This window comes from Procambarus clarkii, chromosome 83 (assembly GCF_040958095.1).
Source record: "Procambarus clarkii isolate CNS0578487 chromosome 83, FALCON_Pclarkii_2.0, whole genome shotgun sequence".
NCBI classification, from domain to species: Eukaryota; Metazoa; Arthropoda; class Malacostraca; order Decapoda; family Cambaridae; genus Procambarus; species Procambarus clarkii.
This window is the reverse complement of record NC_091232.1, coordinates 4,428,777-4,447,041: the sequence shown is the minus strand read 5'-3', so window position 1 is coordinate 4,447,041 and position 18,265 is coordinate 4,428,777. Positions and strand designations below refer to the sequence as shown.

At 50.0% G+C, this 18,265-nt stretch overlaps 2 protein-coding genes across 27 annotated transcripts in view; both read right to left on the bottom strand.

Moving 5' to 3' along the window:
* cnc (NFE2 like bZIP transcription factor cap-n-collar) overlaps window positions 1-18,265 on the bottom strand; it is a 649,104-nt gene that overhangs the window by 291,301 nt on the left and 339,538 nt on the right. The window lies entirely within an intron of this gene.
* Window positions 5,392-15,696, bottom strand: LOC138358322 (uncharacterized). The gene is made up of 2 exons (XM_069316163.1): window positions 15,541-15,696; window positions 5,392-6,165 (listed from the first exon to the last, which is right to left on the bottom strand). The coding sequence occupies exons 1-2, from the start codon at window positions 15,694-15,696 to the stop codon at window positions 5,392-5,394; spliced, it is 930 nt and encodes a 309-aa protein (XP_069172264.1).

Genomic DNA, 18,265 nt, shown 5'->3' with positions numbered 1-18,265 from the left:
GATTGCGAAGTCGGATTGCGAAAGGGATCTGGGAGTTAAGATTAGTAAGAATTTAAAACAAAAGGATCAATGCATAAATGTTCGTAATAAGGCAAATCGGACACTTGGATTTATTAATCGCAGCGTTAGTAACAAGACACCTGGTGTGGTTCTCAAGCTATATCTTGCTCTAGTTAGGCCCCATTTAGATTATGCAGTTCAGTTTTGGTCGCCATATTATAGAATGGATATAAATTCACTTGAACGTGTCCAGCGTAGGATGACTAAGTTAATTCCCCAAATTAGAAATCTTTCATATGAAGAAAGATTAACAAAGCTTAAGTTGCATTCACTGGAAAGGCGAAGAGTTAGGGGCGACATGATAGAGGTTTACAAGTGGGTGAATGGACATAACAAGGGGGATATTAATAGGGTATTAAAAGTATCAACACAGGACAGAACACGAAACAATGGGTATAAATTGGATAAGTTTAGATTTAGGAAAGACTTGGGTAAATACGGGTTCAGTAACAGGGTTGTTGATTTGTGGAACCAATTGCCGCGTAACGTGGTGGAGGTGGGGTCCCTCGATTGTTTCAAGCGCGGATTGGACAAGTATATGAGTGGGATTGGGTGGTTATAGAATAGGAGCTGCCTCGAATGGGCCAATAGGCCTTCTGCAGTTACCTTTGTTCTTATGTTCTTATGTTCTTATAATCATGTTACTGTGATATTTGGGTCAAAGTTTTAAATGGAGGTGGGGTTTCCTCCTTTTTCCCTGTTTCTTTTTCGCTTCTGTTTTAGTCGTGTTTTAATAACATTATCTTGATGGCGGATGTAGGTGCAGAATGTTCACTAGTGAGTCCCATTCTTCAACGGTTTTTCTAATCATTGTATTGGCTGTAGAATGTCCATCTAATGCAGCTGTTGTCGTTGGATTAATGTTGAGTTTGATGCGCAGGGTTTCAGTAGCTTCACATTCCAGTAAGTAGTGCAACAGTGGCGCCTCTGCTTCTGTTCCACAGATATGACACTCTTTAACTATTGGGTTTATTACCTCCCAGCAGCACTTGTAACCAAGTCTGGGTCCGTGTATGGCTACTGCAATGTCTCTGGATATCTTTTTGTCAGGCTTGAAAGAGTAGTGCTCAGTGGCTTATTCGTACCATATCGCAGTGGATCTTCCTTCCGCTACTTTGGCTCTGTGACGACTTTTGATAGATGGGAGTATTTTCTTCTTGATTTGCTCCTTAATCTGTGAAAAACTTGGAGGTATTTGAACCTGTACAACAGGTAGAGCAGTGGCAGTTTTTGCTAGTGAGTCTGCCTTTTCATTACCATCTATGCCAATGAGACTTGGTATCCAATTTAGGGTGATTGACAGCCCTAGATTATGGGCTTCTTTTCCTATATGTTGGATTTCTGTGAGGAGTTGTATATTATCTCTGTGTTGACTGTGGTTAGGTAAGCCAGTACGACAATATACCATTTGGAAGGCATCTGAAGACTAGGACCTGGGATAGAATAGGACAGAGAGTAGGAATGGTGTCCAACTACTCGAACCGTTGGGGAATCGAACGCTGACTTGCACCAAGCGAGGCCGTCGCTATACCAACCAGTTTAAGTCATTGGACCAGCGGGAGAAAATGAGACTTTGTTTTGTAGACTTGTGATGCAACAAGCAACCAGAGGGATTCACGCGTCACGAAGTCCATTCATATTTTCTCAAAAGTAGGTAGGCTCCATTTATCCGACACGTGTAAGACGAGCGTGCAAATACCTGGGGCCGAGAGAGCACGCCATCCACCACTTACACGCTACCAATATTTGCCAACACCAGTCATACATTTTCTAGTAAAACTATTTTGTTTATATAAAGAAAAAGGTTACACATATTTCAATAATATTCTTAGGAAGATTAATATCGAAGAGTGTTTGGTACAACTTGTACCAACATTCACATTTAATGTAAACAAGTTAAGAGAATACTTAGCTTGACGTTTTGCATGTAAGTGAAAATAGTAGATTGGTAATTCTCACCACGCCTCACAGTCAACCAAACAATGGTGCCGTACTGTTTAAGTACAGTGTAAACCAACATTGGCCAGAGTGCCACCCGGACGCTGTGCCCGGCACTCACGGACTCACAGGAGAGACGCAGTAATGTGTTCATGGATTTTGTTTGTTCTAGAGTTAGTCAAACATATCTGCAGGTTGATGGTGTTGTTTCAGTGGGGTCCCACTAAGGGTCTTGTTCGTCCAGGTATTTATGTAACATGTTCAGTCGTCCATCCTGCACATAGATGGGCGGAACCCTAGAATTTATTGTAGATATGTCGACGACATATTTGTATGTGTTTACGACGTAAATACATTGGAAAGGCTACGAGGCTACAAGAAGGCTCAGGCTTGAGGTTCACTTTCGAGAAAAGTGTAGGAGGCACCTTTATTCCATGTTCTGGTGGCTAGTAAATCTGGTAGATTCCTCACAGACGTGTATCGTAAAGCAAGTGATGCAGGTTAATATATGAGTGGTAAGCGTGAATGCACAGACAGATATAAGAGAAGCGTCATCGTGCATATGTAGGTCGTGCAATACGTACATGCTCTCCTTGGCAGCTCTTGCACCATGAACCCGAACGAATCCGCCAAATAATTGTGAAGATTACAGAAATACAGAATTCGACGAAATCGTTAGTGTGACGCAAAGTCGTCACTTGACTGAGGATAATCGGCCTCCAAGAGAAGACATAATAGTGTAATAAAAATACATTTACTCATGCATATAAGAAGGCTAAAAAGATATCATTGAGATATTGGGATATAATTGGACTGCGAGTCGGGGCTCCACAGTTGGATTTCACCTGTCTATCAACACCCACAAAACGTCACCACACACCTCAATCCGCTAACACCCCGCCCCCCCCCCCCGGCAAGACGCCACCCCACACCTCTACCCACCAAGGTCTGCCGTAAATAAACAATCCAGTTACAGGTACCTGTAAGGAAGGTGAAGACAAGACGGACCCTTACGTAAAGCCAACGGGTGTGTGAACTTGACATTACCACACAGTGAGTCGTAAGAAGGGTGGCGTGGGGGGTTGGGACACAACAAGGAGTGAGGGGGGGGACTGAGGTAAGACGTTAGAATGCCACGGTGGTGAGATAATAAGCGTAGAGGGAACGAATGTGAAGGTGAGAATTGTTCTAGAGTGATGCAATAAAATGAGCAGAGGTGAGGGAGTGAGAGGCTGTGTTGGGAGGAAGGAGGAGCCGCGCCTGCGATACGACGGATGAATGACATTGCTGTGGGCATCCCAGGGAGGCTGTTCCACTTGCTGAGTAGTGGATAGTGACGAGGCTGAAAAGTAAGTAGTCGTAAGTATGGTGATGACTGGTGTGGTGTGCGGGGCAGCGGGTTGCTAGGATGCTACGTCACTCCACTCCCAGCAACCAGTTGGGTGCAGAGGCTGCGCTCGCTCGGTCACCCACTCTCTCTCTCTCTCTCTCTCTCTCTCTCTCTCTCTCTCTCTCTCTCTCTCTCTCTCTCTCTCTCTCTCTCTCTCTCTCTCTCATACACACACACACACTGCACCAACATCATCATCCTGGGTGTAGGCGCCCGACCCGCTACCCCCACCTTCACCACAACTTCTAAAAAAAAACAATTAGTTTAGGATGAACCCGGGAGGTTGGGAGGGGTGTCGGCTGGCCCAAGGTCGCGTTGCCTGGTGCTGGCGGTACAGGAGACGGCAGTAGTTCCGGGTGGACTACATTAAGGTAGCTGGGACAGCGGTGCTACCTGCCGTCTTGCTGGCGGATTCCACCTTCAAGGACGTCGCTGTGGCTTTCGAGTAAGACCGCCACGCGGCTCCGTCCTCCTCCTCCTCCTGCCTTTCCGGATGTGCTGTTTGTTTTTTTAATATATTGCTCCGAGGACATCTCTAGGGGTTAGCAGCGAGCAGCTGAGCATGTCGGTGTGTCCAGTAGTCGTTGCCCCGCCCCCCCCAACCATGCCCACATGCCCCGCCCCCCCAACCATGCCCACATGCCCCGTCGACCTCACGTGCCCCGCCCACAGCACCCTCGACCAGACGTACGCCCACCCGGAACTGGCGCTTCTCACCAGCGTACTGGGAGCGGGTAGTCAGGATAACCTGTTACGAGACGTCACAGGCTACCCCCCAGGTGACTTTTTGCAATTCTTTATGTAACCAAAATCATCGGATGTGAGAGTACATAACGAGGCTCAAGTCCGGCTCTGTAAGTCCTTGTAAGTCCTTGATGTGCGCGGCATAACATGACGTATTCCACCCGGCGATTGAGGGCATTTTTTGGGGATTATAAGTCCTAGTGTACCTATCAATGTTTGCTAAGATAACACTAATACTCGTGACCCCCATCGCTAGGTTATCACACCAATGACCCCAGTGCCAGGTTATCACACCAATGACCCCAGTGCCAGGTTATCACACCAATGACCCCAGTGCTAGGTTATCACAACGATGACCCCAGTGCTAGGTTATCACAACGATGACCCCAGTGCTAGGTTATCACAACGATGACCCCAGTGCTAGGTTATCACAACGATGACCCCAGTGCTAGGTTATCACACCAATGACCCCAGTGCTAGGTTATCACAACGATGACCCCAGTGCTAGGTTATCACACCGATGACCCCAGTGCTAGGTTATCACACCAATGACCCCAGTGCTAGGTTATCACAACGATGACCCCAGTGCTAGGTTATCACACCAATGACCCCAGTGCTAGGTTATCACAACGATGACCCCAGTGCTAGGTTATCACAACGATGACCCCAGTGCTAGGTTATCACACCTATCCCAGTGCTAGGTTATCACACAGATGACCCCAGTGCTAGGTTATCACACCAATGACCCCATCGCTAGGTTATCACACTGATGACCCCCCAATGCTAGGTTATCACACCAATGACCCCAGTGTTAGGTTATCACACCAATGACCCCAGTGCTAGGTTATCACACCAATGATAACAATGATATCAAATTCAAACAACCAATTTAAGGTTGTATCTAGTTAATCTTTAAGTAATATCACTGCTTTAATTTAGATATTTTCTTATTGTTATTTCCAAACATATACTTGAATTTATTTATATAATGTTTTAGTTCATTTCTTTTCTAAATAGTTGAGACTAAGACAGGACAAGAACACGACTTATGTTGTTTAAGATTCGCTACTTGAAACAAAATGTTCCAAGTAGCACGGGCTATGGTGAGCCCGTTGTGGACTCACCTGGCACAGGAGCGGGGCTGTAACTCGGATGATGATGAGTCGTGTTCATCATGTGTTCATTATCATCGTGTTCAAGCTGCCATTTCCATAAACTATAACAATCTCATTAACTGTGTGTGTGTTCAAATCTACAATTTAGGCTTTTGTTCCAATGAATGATCTCACTACTCCTAGAGTAGTGGGACTAGGAGTAGTGGTACTAGGAGTAGCGGTCCTAGGAGTAGTGGTACTAGGAGTAGTGGGACTAATAGTGGGACTAGGAGTAGTTGGACTAGTAGTGGGACTAGGAGTGGGACTAGTAGTGGGACTAGGAGTAGTGGTACTAGGAGTAGCGGTCCTAGGAGTAGTGGGACTAGGAGTAGTGGGACTAATAGTGGGACTAGGAGTAGTGGGACTAGTAGTGGGACTAGTAGTAGGACTAGGAGTAGTGGGACTAGGAGTAGTGGGACTAGTAGTGGGACTAGGAGTAGTGGGACTAGTAGTGGGACTAGGAGTAGTGGGACTAGTAGTAGTGGGACTAGTAGTGGGACTAGTAGTGGGACTAGGAGTAGTGGGACTAGTAGTGGGACTAGGAGTAGTGGGACTAGTAGTAGTGGGACTAGGAGTAGTGGGACTAGGAGTAGTGGGACTAATAGTGGGACTAGGAGTAGTGGGACTAGTAGTGGGACTAGGAGTAGTGGGACTAGGAGTAGTGGGACTAGTAGTGGGACTAGGAGTAGTGGGACTAGGAGTAGTGGGACTAGTAGTGGGACTAGGAGTAGTGGGACTAGTAGTAGTGGGACTAGGAGTAGTGGGACTAGGAGTAGTGGAACTAGTAGTAGTGGAACTAGGAGTAGTGGAACTAGGAGTAGTGGGACTAGGAGTAGTGGGACTAGGAGTAGTGATACCAGAAGAACAATAGCAGCCGCACTACTCGTGCTAGTAATAATACCAAGACTAATAAAGAGTATTACAAATACAAAGAAGAGGAGGAAGAAAAAGAGCCGTTGATATTAGTGTTGCTGATGATTGATAATACAGGTGATGGATGTGTGTCAATAACCTTTCATTCCTTCACCACTGACTGCCCCCCTCTACCTCTACCTCCGCCCAGTTCTACCCATCATACCTGCCATCCATCCTTGCATCCCGGTTGCGTCCTCTCCTCTATCCTCCCTGCCAGCCCTCTCCTCCTCTATCCTCCCTGCCAGCCCTCTCCTCCTCTATCCTCCCTGCCAGCCCTCTCCTCCTCTATCCTCCCTGCCAGCCCTCTCCTCCTCTATCCTCCCTGCCAGCCCTCTCCTCCTCTATCCTCCCTGCCAGCCCCTGCTCACCACCTCAGTCATTACCACACTGGAGTTTGAGTAAGACCCCGGAACGCGCCAAGGCGTGTTCTATTGCATATATTATTACACTGGCGAGACTGCCGGATTGGCTGGCCCACGCACGTGTAGAGAAAGTGTTGGGGGAGAGGGGGGTTGAGGGAGGGGGAGGGGTATGCAGGAGTGAATCAACTTCCTCCTCTTCTCTATCTGAAAGCAAGATGCTTGTCTTCGCATGCACAGAGAGAGAGAGAGAGAGAGAGAGAGAGAGAGAGAGAGAGAGAGAGAGAGAGAGAGAGAGAGAGAGAGAGAGAGAGAGAGAGAGAGAGAGAGAGAGAGAGAGGGAGAGAGAGAGAGAGAGGGAGAGAGAGAGAGAGAGAGAGAGAGAGAGAGAGAGAGAGAGAGAGAGAGAGAGAGAGGAGAGAGAGAGAAGAGAGAGAGAGAAGAGAGAGAGAGAGAGAGAGAGAGAGAGAGAGAGAGAGAGAGAGAGAGAGAGAGAGAGAGAGAGAGAGAGAGAGAGAGAGAGAGAGAGAGAGAGAGAGAGAGAGAGAGAGAGAGAGAGAGAGAGAGACAGAGAGAGAAAGAGAGAAAGAGAGAAAGAGACAGAGAGAGAGAGAGAGAGAGAGAGAGAGAGAGAAACACACACACGAGGGGAGGGGGGAGGCGGAGAGGAGACAAGGACACACCACGCTGGACGCCCCACACAGGTCCGAGATAATGACAACTACCACACCTGAATATGGTTATCATTATCATTACCGTGTCGACCCAGGCCTCAAGGGCCACAAGCTTTACAACAGCGGTGTGTATGTACCCCCCTTCCCCGGCACCCCCCCCCCCTCCTGCACAGTTACTTTACTGGCTGATCCGCAGTAATATCATAGATTAGGACCTGACGTCGTCACTGCCTCCTGGGAGACGTCAACGCTGCCTGAACTAAGGACGTCACTGCCTCTTGGGAGACGTCAGCACTGCCTGAGCTAAGGACGTCACTGCCTCCTGGGAGACGTCAGCACTGCCTGAACTAAGGACGTCACTGCCTCCTGGGACACGTGTCCATGTGGCAGCATGGGTCCACCCCAGGGTCCACCCCTGGAGTCCGTCCCCCCACTCCCCAAACGCCAAATGTGCCGTGTGGCACGCAAAGGTTGTCGTGACGCAAGCTTCTGCTTGAATAACCAGTTTCCAGCTGCGGCTACTGTACTGTGACGTCATGACCTACGTCACGGCCTCCTCGACACCCTCGTGAGCGTCACGTTAGGTGTCTTCCACAGTAACATGACTAGCTCTTATGCTAAGCTGGTCATGTTACTCCTCACATCATGGCATCTTCTCGCATCATGGCATCTTCTCGCATCATGGCACCTGTGTGTAACGTCCCCCCCCCTCCCGCCCGTTACCTACTGCCTGCGTCTCGGCACTTAAGAGGACCTGGCAACAATGTGCTAGAGTAAGGATGTGTTCAGCCACTAACGGGTTATCTTATCTTGAGGTTATCTTGAGATGATTTCGGGGCTTTAGTGTCCCCGCGGCCCGATCCACGACCAGGCCTCCACTCCCAGGAAGCAGCCCGTGACAGCTGACTAACACCCAGGTGCCTATTTTACTGCTAGGTAACAGGGGCATAGGGTGAAAGAAACTCTGCCCATTGTTTCTCGCCGGCGCCCGGGATCGAACCCGGGACCACAGGATCACAAGTCCAGCGTGCTGTCCGCTCGGCCGACCGGCTCCCTCCGGGTAGTGGCAGGCGATCAACAGTATCTATGTATTTACGAGTACAACGCCTAATGTAAGGTGGACATTGCTGGCGGCGGCGGCGGACCGGGCCTTTCCCCCGGGACTCCGTCCACCACTTGAGTCAATAATGGGTCCCGGGTTGGCTGAGTTGGACTCGTCTTCAGACACGGGAGTTCCCGGCTCTGGCCCAGTTTACCCGCACATGCTAAACCGCCGCCAAGATTCACCAAGTGTAGTTAGTCTCTGGGGAAGAGCGAAGCAGCGGAGCCCGAAGCCTTAATTGGATGTGTGCAAGTGAACTGGGCGAGCACCAGCAGGTGAAACACACACACACACACACACACACACACACACACACACACACACACACACACACACACACACACACATGGGGGCCTCGTAGCCTGGTGGATAGCGCGCAGGACTCGTAATTCTGTGGCGCGGGTTCGATTCCCGCACGAGGCAGAAACAAATGGGCAAAGTTTCTTTCACCCTAAGTGCCCCTGTTACCTAGCAGTAAATAGGTACCTGGGAGTTAGTCAGCTGTCACGGGCTGCTTCCTGGGTGTGTGTGTGTGTGTGTGGTGTGAAAAAAAAAAAAAAAAAAAAAAAAAAAGTAGTTAGTGTAGTTAGTAAACAGTTGATTGACAGTTGAGAGGCGGGCCGAAAGAGCAAAGCTCAACCCCCGCAAAAACACAACTAGTAAACACAACTAGTAAACACACACACACATACACACACACACACACACACACACACACACACACACACGAGGCCTCGTAGCCTGGTGGATAGCGCGCAGGATTCGTAATTCTGTGGCGCGGGTTCGATTCCCGCACGAGGCAGAAACAAATGGGCAAAGTTTCTTTCACTCTAAATGCCCCTGTTACTTAGCAGTAAATAGGTACCTTGGAGTTAGTCAGCTGTCACGGGCTGCTTCCTGGGGTGTGTGTGGTGTGGAAAAAAAAGTAGTTAGTAAACAGTTGATTGACAGTTGAGAGGCGGGCCGAAAGAGCAGAGCTCAACCCCCGCAACAACAACTAGATGAATACACACACACACACACACACACACACACACACACACACACACACACACACACACACACACACACACACACACACACATCATATTTTACACGAGAATACAAAGGAAAGACACCTGCAATAAGGCAAATGAAGACCGAGACAGATTACAAATAATGTACAAACAAATGGTTGTTTAGAGGTCAAGTCCAGACATGAGAAGTATTGAAGATGGCCACTAGGGTGAAGCAGCACTCCTAGAGCCAGCGAAAAAGACCTGGGGCCAGATTCACGAAGCAGTTACGCAAGTACTTACGAACCTGTACATCTTTCCTCAATCTTTGACGGCTTTGGTTACATTGATTAAACAGTTTACAAACATGAAAACTTGCCAAACAACTGTTGTTATTGTTGTAAACAGCCTCCTGGTGCTTCAGCGCTCATTAACTGTTTAATAATTGTAAACAAAGCCGCCAAAGATTGAGAAAAGGTGTAGAGGTTCGTAAGTACTTGCGTAACTGCTTCGTGAATCTGGCCCCAGTATTTAAATCATCACACAGAAAGTATCTCTTGCCGTACACATAAGCCTTACGTCAGCTGCATGTACAAGGGACTACAGAAGGACGGAGTCACTGGATCCAACTATGATATGACAGAATCCAAATAGTTAGTTAGAGGTATTAGTACAACCCCTCCTCTGCATGGGGGACCTGACAGCTGAGTGGACTGCGCTCGGGATTCGTAGTTCTCAAGTTCCGGGTTCGATCCTCGTTGGAAACAAATGGGAACAATTTCTTTCACCCTGATGCTCCTATTCAGCTAGCAGTAAATACGTACCTGGGAGTTAGACAGCTGCTACGGGCTACTACCTGGGGATGTGTAACAAAAAGGAGGCCTGGTTGAGGAACGGGCCGCGGGGACACTAAGCCCTGAAATCATCTCAAGATAACCTCGGTTGAAGGGAACCCAAGAGCTGAAGATCAATGCCCATAAGCACAGGTGATGTGTTAGCCGTGTTAACTACATGACCACACGCGCCCTCGCGACAAACACTGACTCGTGCTCAACTTGTCCCCAAAGTCTCCGCGAGTACTGACAAGGAAGCTATTCTTTGTCAGCAGAATACTGAGTCAAGGCTGTTCCCCGCGGGACACCACCACCTCCTCCTCTAGTCTCAGAATGTTTGGTAATATGTTTATTGTTTGTGATGTGTGTATATGTATGTATTAACACGATGTACTGAACGGGGTGAGAATAGCTTGAGCTACCTCATCCCTTTGTGTGTATTTTACCTCAATAAACTTATTTCAATTTCAATTCAATTTCAACCACCTCCTCCTCCTCGACATGCCCTCCGGTACGTGTGGACTCCTCCTCGACATGCCCTCCGGTACGTGTGGACTCTATAGCCAGCAAGTTATGATAATAAACGTTGTGGGGAGATGACCATCGGTGTGTTTAGCTGTGCAAGGTAGCGAGACTTGCTATTATCTTAGTGCCCTCAGTGGACCACACCACATTCACCGCCCTTCCTGTAAACTTATATATCTCGTTAATTGGCCCATACATACTGTCACTCAACACACGCAGGTGCGTGCGTGTGTGTGCGTGTCAATGTGTGCATAGAAGGAATAGAGTAAACGAGGTGTTAGTGGTAGCGTTGACGCTGAGAGGAAGAACTGAAGTCATCACGCCACACAACCATTACCATAATAATACCATTACACCAACCAGGTCACCCAGCACTTGTACATCCAGAGCTTCTTATTTCACCACCTGCTTACCCACCCACACCAGGCACCAGGAGCCACCACCTGGTCACCACCCACACCTGACACAGGGGACTACCGCACCAGGAGCCACCACCTGGTCACCACCCACACCTGACACAGGGGACTACTGCACCAGGAGCCACCACCTGGTCACCACCCACACCTGACACAGGGGACTACTGCACCAGGAGCCACCACCTGGTCACCACCCACACCTGACACAGGGGACTACCGCACCAGGAGCCACCACCTGGTCACCACCCACACCTGACACAGGGGACTACTGCACCAGGAGCCACCACCTGGTCACCACCCACACCTGACACAGGGGACTACCGCACCAGGAGCCACCACCTGGTCACCACCCACACCTGACACAGGGGACTACAGCACCAGGAGCCACCACCCACACCTGACACAGGGGACTACTGCACCAGGAGCCACCACCTGGTCACCACCCACACCTGACACAGGGGACTACTGCACCAGGAGCCACCACCTGGTCACCACCCACACCTGACACAGGGGACTACTGCACCAGGAGCCACCACCTGGTCACCACCCACACCTGACACAGGGGACTACTGCACCAGGAGCCACCACCTGGTCACCACCCACACCTGACACAGGGGACTACCGCACCAGGAGCCACCACCTGGTCACCACCCACACCTGACACAGGGGACTACTGCACCAGGAGCCACCACCTGGTCACCACCCACACCTGACACAGGGGACTACTGCACCAGGAGCCACCACCTGGTCACCACCCACACCTGACACAGGGGACTACTGCACCAGGAGCCACCACCTGGTCACCACCCACACCTGACACAGGGGACTACCGCACCAGGAGCCACCACCTGGTCACCACCCACACCTGACACAGGGGACTACTGCACCAGGAGCCACCACCTGGTCACCACCCACACCTGACACACGGGACTTCCGCACCAGGAGCCACCACCTGGTCACCACCCACACCTGACACAGGGGACTACTGCACCAGGAGCCACCACCTGGTCACCACCCACACCTGACACAGGGGACTACCGCACCAGGAGCCACCACCTGGTCACCACCCACACCTGACACAGGGGACTACCGCAGCAGGAGCCACCACCTGGTCACCACCCACACCTGACACAGGGGACTACCGCACCAGAAGCCACCACCTGGTCACCACCCACACCTGACACAGGGGACTACTGCACCAGGAGCCACCACCCACACCTGACACAGGGAACTACTGCACCAGGAGCCACCACCTGGTCACCACCCACACCTGACACAGGGGACTACTGCACCAGGAGCCACCACCCACACCTGACACAGGGGACTACTGCACCAGGAGCCACCACCCACACCTGACACAGGGAACTACTGCACCAGGAGCCACCACCTGGTCACCACCCACACCTGACACAGGGGACTACTGCACCAGGAGCCACCACCTGGTCACCACCCACACCTGACACAGGGGACTACTGCACCAGGAGCCACCACCTGGTCACCACCCACACCTGACACAGGGGACTACTGCACCAGGAGCCACCACCTGGTCACCACCCACACCTGACACAGGGAACTACCGCACCAGGAGCCAGCACCTGGTCACCACCCACACCTGACACAGGGGACTACAGCACCAGGAGCCAGCACCTGGTCACCACCCACACCTGACACAGGGGACTACCGCACCAGGAGCCACCACCTGGTCACCACCCACACCTGACACAGGGGACTACTGCACCAGGAGCCAGCACCTGGTCCCCACCCACACCTGACACAGGGGACTACTGCACCAGGAGCCACCACCTGGTCACCACCCACACCTGACACAGGGGACTACTGCACCAGGAGCCACCACCTGGTCACCACCCACACCTGACACAGGGGACTACTGCACCAGGAGCCAGCACCTGGTCACCACCCACACCTGACACAGGGGACTACAGCACCAGGAGCCACCACCTGGTCACCACCCACACCTGACACAGGGGACTACTGCACCAGGAGCCAGCACCTGGTCACCACCCACACCTGACACAGGGGACTACCGCACCAGGAGCCACCACCTGGTCACCACCCACACCTGACACAGGGGACTACAGCACCAGGAGCCACCACCTGGTCACCACCCACACCTGACACAGGGGACTACCGCAACAGGAGCCACCACCTGGTCACCACCCACACCTGACACAGGGGACTACTGCACCAGGAGCCACCACCTGGTCACCACCCACACCTGACACAGGGGACTACTGCACCAGGAGCCACCACCTGGTCACCACCCACACCTGACACAGGGGACTACTGCACCAGGAGCCACCACCTGGTCACCACCCACACCTGACACAGGGGACTACCGCACCAGGAGCCACCACCTGGTCACCACCCACACCTGACACAGGGGACTACCGCACCAGGAGCCACCACCTGGTCACCACCCACACCTGACACAGGGGACTACAGCACCAGGAGCCACCACCTGGTCACCACCCACACCTGACACAGGGGACTACCGCACCAGGAGCCACCACCTGGTCACCACCCACACCTGACACAGGGGACTACAGCACCAGGAGCCACCACCTGGTCACCACCCACACCTGACACAGGGGACTACAGCACCAGGGGCCACCACCTGGTCACCACCCACACCTGACACAGGGGACTACAGCACCAGGAGCCAGCACCTGGTCACCACCCACACCTGACACAGGGAACTACCGCACCAGGAGCCAGCACCTGGTCACCACCCACACCTGACACAGGGGACTACCGCACCAGGAGCCAGCACCTGGTCACCACCCACACCTGACACAGGGGACTACAGCACCAGGAGCCACCACCTGGTCACCACCCACACCTGACACAGGGGACTACCGCACCAGGAGCCACCACCTGGTCACCACCCACACCTGACACAGGGGACTACCGCACCAGGAGCCACCACCTGGTCACCACCCACACCTGACACAGGGGACTACAGCACCAGGAGCCACCACCTGGTCACCACCCACACCTGACACAGGGGACTACAGCACCAGGAGCCACCACCTGGTCACCACCCACACCTGACACAGGGGACTACCGCACCAGGAGCCACCACCTGGTCACCACCCACACCTGACACAGGGGACTACCGCACCAGGAGCCACCACCTGGTCACCACTACCGATATTAATGTCACCATTACTACAACTACTTATAACAAAAACAAACACAAGAAAATATCATAATAACATAAAACAAAATTCAAGAATTGCTCGTCCATGTTGCGTTGTAAAGCAAATCAAACTGGAAATTTTTGTTTTTTTGTAAGGTTAAACGACAAAAACAGGTGACGTTGGACACCTGGGGATGGTGCCGCCAGACACACACACCTGCCACTAACATCCCTCACCTGCACGCTTAGCAACATCTCCTTGTTCCTCCAACATCAACACGATGTGAATGGCACCTTTATTAGTAACTTTAGGGACTGTATCTGACAAGGAATGACAACACAGCTGCTAATGAATGACAACACAGCTGCTAATGAATGACAACACAGCTGGCAATGAATGACAACACGGCTGCCAATGAATGACAACACAGCTGCCAATGAATGACAACACAGCTGCCAATGAATGACAACACAGCTGCCAATGAATGACAACACAGCTGCCAATGAATGACAACACAGCTGCCAATGAATGACAACACAGCTGCCAATGAATGACAACACAGCTGGCAATGAATGACAACACGGCTGGCAATGAATGACAACACGGCTGGCAATGAATGACAACACAGCTGGCAATGAATGACAACACAGCTGGCAATGAATGACAACACGGCTGGCAATGAATGACAACACGGCTGGCAATGAATGACAACACGGCTACCAATGAATGACAAAATACCTACCATTGGACGGGACTGTCTCTGTGACTGGTACTATGACTGATAATAATTGACAGTATGACACTTGAAGATGGGCGGGCGTGTGTGCCAATAGGAGTGGCACTGTGGCAAGCCATCTTGGGGCCGGGCAGTGAGGGAGGGCGGGACCGTGACTGGCCACAATGGCCACTCTGGCCAAAGTGGCCAGTCGGGCTTCAGGCACAAGATGGGAATTTTCGGTATGTAACCTGGCGAACACGATGACTGGCTAGGGGATAATTCCCGCGATCCTGCCCTGGAAATTTGCTAGGTTATTCCATATACTGGAGTGGTGGAGCAGGAAGTGGGGGTTGTGGGGGGGGGGAGACACCTGTGTGGGGAGTTGTGGGGGAGGGGGGTGTGGGGGGTGACACCAGAGTGGGGAGTGGGGGGGTTGTGGGGGGAGACACCAGAGTGGGGAGGGGGCCCGCTCCCTGAGTGGTGGTGACGCCACCCCCCAACACACGAACATGCATCTAACCTCATCAACTCACTCACGTCAGCATTACTCACTCACGTCAGCATTACTCACGTCAGCATTACTCACATCAACATTACTCACGTCAGCATTACTCACATCAACATTACTCGCATCAGCATTAATCACATTAACATTACTCACGTCAGCATTACTCACATCAACATTACTCACATCAGCATTACTCATCAACATTACTCACATCAGCATTACCACCGACCTAACCATCAATCACTGGAGAGGAGTAAGGTGTCTCTATTACATAAGAACATAACATAAGAACATAAGAACAAAGGTAACTGCAGAAGGCCTATTGGCCCATACGAGGCAGCTCCTATTCTATAACCACCCAATCCCACTCATATACTTGTCCAACCCGTGCTTGAAACAATCGAGGGACCCCACCTCCACAATGTTACGCGGCAATTGGTTCCACAAATCAACAACCCTGTTACTGAACCAGTATTTACCCAAGTCTTTCCTAAATCTAAACTTATCCAATTTATATCCATTGTTTCGTGTTCTGTCCTGTGTTGATACTTTTAATACCCTATTAATATCCCCCCGGTTATGTCCATTCATCCACTTGTAAACCTCTATCATGTCACCCCTAACTCTTCGCCTTTCCAGTGAATGCAACTTAAGCTTTGTTAATCTTTCTTCATATGAAAGATTTCTAATTTGGGGAATTAACTTAGTCATCCTACGCTGGACACGTTCAAGTGAATTTATATCCATTCTATAATATGGCGACCAAAACTGAACTGCATAATCTAAATGGGGCCTAACTAGAGCAAGATATAGCTTGAGAACCACACCAGGTGTCTTGTTACTAACGCTGCGATTAATAAATCCAAGTGTCCGATTTGCCTTATTACGAACATTTATGCATTGATCCTTTTGTTTTAAATTCTTACTAATCATAACTCCCAGATCCCTTTCGCAATCCGACTTCGCAATCACAACACCATCTAGCTCGTATCTTGTAACTCTATCATCATTACCTAACCTCAGAACTTTACATTTATCAGCATTAAACTGCATCTGCCAATCCTTTGACCATTTCAAAACCCTATCTAGATCAACTTGAAGTGATAGTGAGTCCTCCTCCGAATTAATTTCCCTACCGATTTTCGTATCATCGGCAAATTTGCAAATGTTGCTACTCAAACCTGAATCTAAATCATTTATATATATTATAAACAACAGAGGTCCCAGGACAGAGCCTTGAGGCACTCCACTTACAACATTTTCCCACTCTGACTTGATTCCATTTATACTAACTCTCTGTTTCCTTTGGTATAGCCATGCCCTAATCCAGCTTAATATAGCCTTAATATATATAAATTACCCCTCACAGCAGTTGGCGGATGCTGCTCACTGGTGCTGGGGGACGAGCTCCTAACTACTGATTACCCCCCACGGGCTCACCATAGCCCGTGCTACATGGACACTTCGCCCTGAGTAGCCACATCTAAAACAACTAACCTCACATTAAGGGAACCCAAGTCTATGACCGCAGGGAGAGAACTCCATCATCACAACACGTCCATCACACTACACCTCCATTACGTTTCCTTCAACACATCAGTTTAGTTAACGAGTATCGAGTCAATTTGTCACGCCATTCATCGCCGCAACAACAACAACCTGAGAGATCATCGCTTGGCTCTAACTGTACGTGATTGTTGTAAATGTTAATCACTTTCCCACACCTTTCACTCTCAAGGAAATTGTTGGAGGGTAGTTAGGGACTCTGGCGAGGAGTCACCAGTAGTGCACTGTACATGGTCCTCAGTGAGTCACCAGTCGTGCCGCGAGATATGACGCGAGATGTAATGCGAGATGTGACGCGAGCTGTGACGCGAGATGTGACGCGAGCTGTGACGCGAGATGTAGAATGATCTGTGCTAAAACAGGCACAGCGTAATGAACGGTGTAAATCGCGAGGAGAAGGGGATTACCAAGAAAATCCCGGCCCCCCCCCCCCCTTTTGACTGGAGGGAGAGCGCTCGATCCCTCATGTTGCGCCAACTGGTATACAACTCTCTCTGAGCGTACCTACTGCACATCTGCTTCTCACGGAGGACTGGTGCTTCCACATGATAATGTATCTCTCTAGACCAGTGCTCCAAGAGTCCAGTTCGAATGATTTTAAACTGTCCCAATAATTTAGGTGATCTATTGAATAGATTCAGAGCGTCAAAGATCTCCGCAGGTTCTCCAGGTCAGCAATTTCTCTAGGTTTGAGAGTGGGTGTTAATGTGCAACGGGATTCCACCCTTGATAGCACTAGAGTGTCTTAGAAAAGTATAATCATTTGTTTGATATCCCTAGTTAGAAAGGTTTTGTTATCGAGCCTGTCACTTTTCTTGTAGTTGTGATAGCGACTTTATTGTAAGCTGTCACCGTTCCCAGCACCTCCCTCCTTCCCACACAAACAATATATGTATGTATGTATGTATGTATGTATGTATGTATGTATGTATGTATGTATGTATGTATGTATGTATGTATGTATGTATGTATGTATGTGTATATATATATATATATATATATATATATATATATATATATATATATATATATATATATATATATATATATATATATATATATATATATATATATATATATACATATATAAAACAACAGAGATTGGCGACACCCGGGTCAAGTTCATTTCCATCTGTGTTGCATGCAACTGTGTCACGTATGAATGAGTATCGTCATGAGATATACCCTGACAGGAGAGCACTTGCCA

Excerpts from the sequence above, each read along its gene's own strand:
- LOC138358322 (XM_069316163.1), bottom strand. The coding sequence starts at position 15,696 with ATGTTGATGAGTAATGCTGATGTGAGTAATGTTGATGTGAGTAATGCT. Across the intron at positions 6,166-15,540 it reads CTGACGTGAGTAATGCTGAC|TGCGGCTGCTATTGTTCTTC; the intron begins GTGAGTGAGTAA and ends TAGCACGAGTAG.